The 2,500-nt window shown below is 58.2% G+C and overlaps 1 protein-coding gene across 1 annotated transcript in view; it reads left to right on the forward strand.

Annotated features, from left to right (window-relative positions):
* The window catches only part of LOC126572619 (protein split ends-like), a 3,140-nt gene that overhangs the window by 82 nt on the left and 558 nt on the right, over positions 1-2,500 (forward strand). The window contains exons 1-2 of the mRNA XM_050232061.1: positions 1-2,344; positions 2,431-2,500. The exon at positions 1-2,344 is cut by the window's left edge and continues 82 nt beyond it; the exon at positions 2,431-2,500 is cut by the window's right edge and continues 1 nt beyond it. Of these exons, the coding sequence (XP_050088018.1) occupies positions 166-2,344; positions 2,431-2,500 (2,249 nt within the window). The 5' untranslated portion in view covers positions 1-165. The remainder of the gene's footprint in view (positions 2,345-2,430) is intronic.

The raw sequence follows: 2,500 nt of genomic DNA on the forward strand, positions 1-2,500 counted from the left end.
GCGTCCTTCGCGTCGGTGCAAACCGTGGCATCCGAATCGTGGTACGGTGGCGAGCGGGAGCGAGGGGGTTCGGGTTCGCGGTCGTGTTTTTATCCGGTGCCGTAGCGTAGCGTTTTGTCGTCGCTCGAGTTCCCGCGGCGGAAGCGGGGTGGCTGGAACGGCGGGATGCGCATAACGCGGTACTCGCGATCCAGCGGAAGGGGTGACCGTGTTCGCTCCAACCCGTACCGCCGACGTGGTTCCGGTGGTGGCGGAGGTCTCGCTGGTCCACACGATGAGCCGCATCCGCGGGAGTACGCGAGCCTCAGTCAACATACGCCACACTCCTCCTACAGCCAGCACCGACATGGACGGCAACACGGCACGGCACGGCGTAGCAAGGAGTGGGCTGCCACACCGGAACGGAAGCCGTCGCACCGAGACGCGCTGGTGGAGTTGGCACACGAGCGGCACCCTCGGGAACGCGTCCGTCTGCGGGAAGATGATGCTTCGCGACGATCCAGCCGGGATCTGAGCTTGTCGTCCGTGCTGAGCGAAATCAGTTCGGGCAGCAGCTGCTTCGGAACGGTGCGGGCCAGCGAAGCGTACGGCAGTCCGGTGTACGAGGATCTGACTGACGACGAAATCCGCTCCCTGGACTTGGAATTCGCCGAAGAGGAGGAGGAAGTCGACCTGGAGGACGAGGAGGAAGATGATGATCAGACGATGTCGTCGGCCGGCATGATCGTGGCCCCGCCCGTGATCAAGCACAAGAAGCGCAAGAAAGACAAAAAGAAGAAAGAGAAAGCGAAGGAACGGGAGCGGAAACGGGCGAAACGGGAGCGGCGCCGGCAAAAGGAGATCCTCGAGGAGCGCATCTGTCCACCGGATCACGAGGTGGCCCAGTCGAAGGAAATCTTCGCCTCGGGCCAGAACATTCTCGTCAGCGTTAGCTTCATCGATAATGAAAAGACAAAGGAGCGCGATAAGCACAGGAAGAGCAAGCGGAAGAAGCTGAAGAAACAAAAGATCCGGGAAAAGGTTACCATTACGAAGCAGGAGCGGTTGACCGGGCACAGCACAGGGAAGATCCGGCGACACAGTGCCAGCTCATCGAACGGGGATCCGAGCATGGCACCCGAAAGCATATCCGACGCGCAGCAGCATCAGTCGAAGCCGATGATCGGTCTGCTGGAGCAGCAGCAGCTAAACTCACAGGGACAGGAGGAGCAGCAACAACAATCGGCCATTCAACCCCCTTCGAAAAAGAAGAAACTTGATCCGGGCGTCAAACCGGTGATGGTGATCGATCTGGAACGATCCCCGGGTGGACAGGTGATATCCAGCCCACGGGAGGTGATCGTACTGAGTGACGAAGAAGGCAAACGGGGTGGTGCACGGAGTAAGGAGGAACCGAAGGCCAATGATAATGATCTCAGCAATCGTGGCCCCAACACACCTCCGGAACCGGCACCAAAGTCACCGGATTCGTACGATCCGTTCGAGCCCACTAAATCGTCCCCCAGTTCGGGGATCTCGCGACACGAAATTGGTACCTTATCAACCATTAGCTACCCCGAGCACCACCAACACCACCATCAACACCATCAGGAGACGGTGACGGAGGAGCCGAAAGAAGTGAAAACGGAATTCCATCAGCCACATCACCATGCGCACCACGGGCATGGCCACCACGGTCATCACCTTCACCACCACCACCACCACCACCACCATTCTCATCACCATCAGCCGCATCACTCGCACGCTGGCCACGCTGTACCAGCGGAACGATCGGTTGCAGCGACGGAACACGCGACGAGCGTCTCGGCGGGCTTCAACGATGACAGCATACTCGATCTTCATCCCGAGTCTCCGTTCGAAAAGCTAGACGTCAACAGTCCACGAACGGCCATCTCCTCCTTGCCTCCGCAATCTTTCCATCCGTCGCCGATGAAAGCCATCATTCGATCGATGCCGAAGAAGCTACTGGCTGCCGGTGCGGGCAATAGTCGCGATTCGCGCTCTCATTCGACGGTTCCAAAAGCGAACGCCAGCTCGGGCACTACGCTACACGGTGGAATGACGAGTGGCCGTGCTGGTACCGGGCCCACGACCAGTGGTGGTGTACCGTTCGAGGAGGAGCTGAACGATGGCGACATCTCACCGTACTCGCCACGATCGAGCGATTGTGATGCGCAGCTATTCGAACCGCCGCAGGATGGTAACGGTGGCGAAACGCAAACGATCGCTCTTACGGTCGACAATCTGCGCAAGGTGTTTGGAAACGATCCGAAAACACTGTACGGTGATCTGCGTAAAAGCTACCAGCACTGCTCGGTCATAGCGGTGGACGAGATGTACAAACGTGAGTAGCACTGTTGTGTCCCCCGAGAGATGGGCATCGAAATCAAAGTAATCTTCCTCTCTGTCTCCTCTCCTCTCACAAAACAGCCCACAAAATGACGATGGAAATGTTGGATGAAATCCCAGATTCGGCCGTTGATATGCAGGTGAAGGAAAA

Source organism: Anopheles aquasalis, chromosome 2 (assembly GCF_943734665.1).
Source record: "Anopheles aquasalis chromosome 2, idAnoAquaMG_Q_19, whole genome shotgun sequence".
Taxonomy (NCBI): Eukaryota; Metazoa; Arthropoda; class Insecta; order Diptera; family Culicidae; genus Anopheles; species Anopheles aquasalis.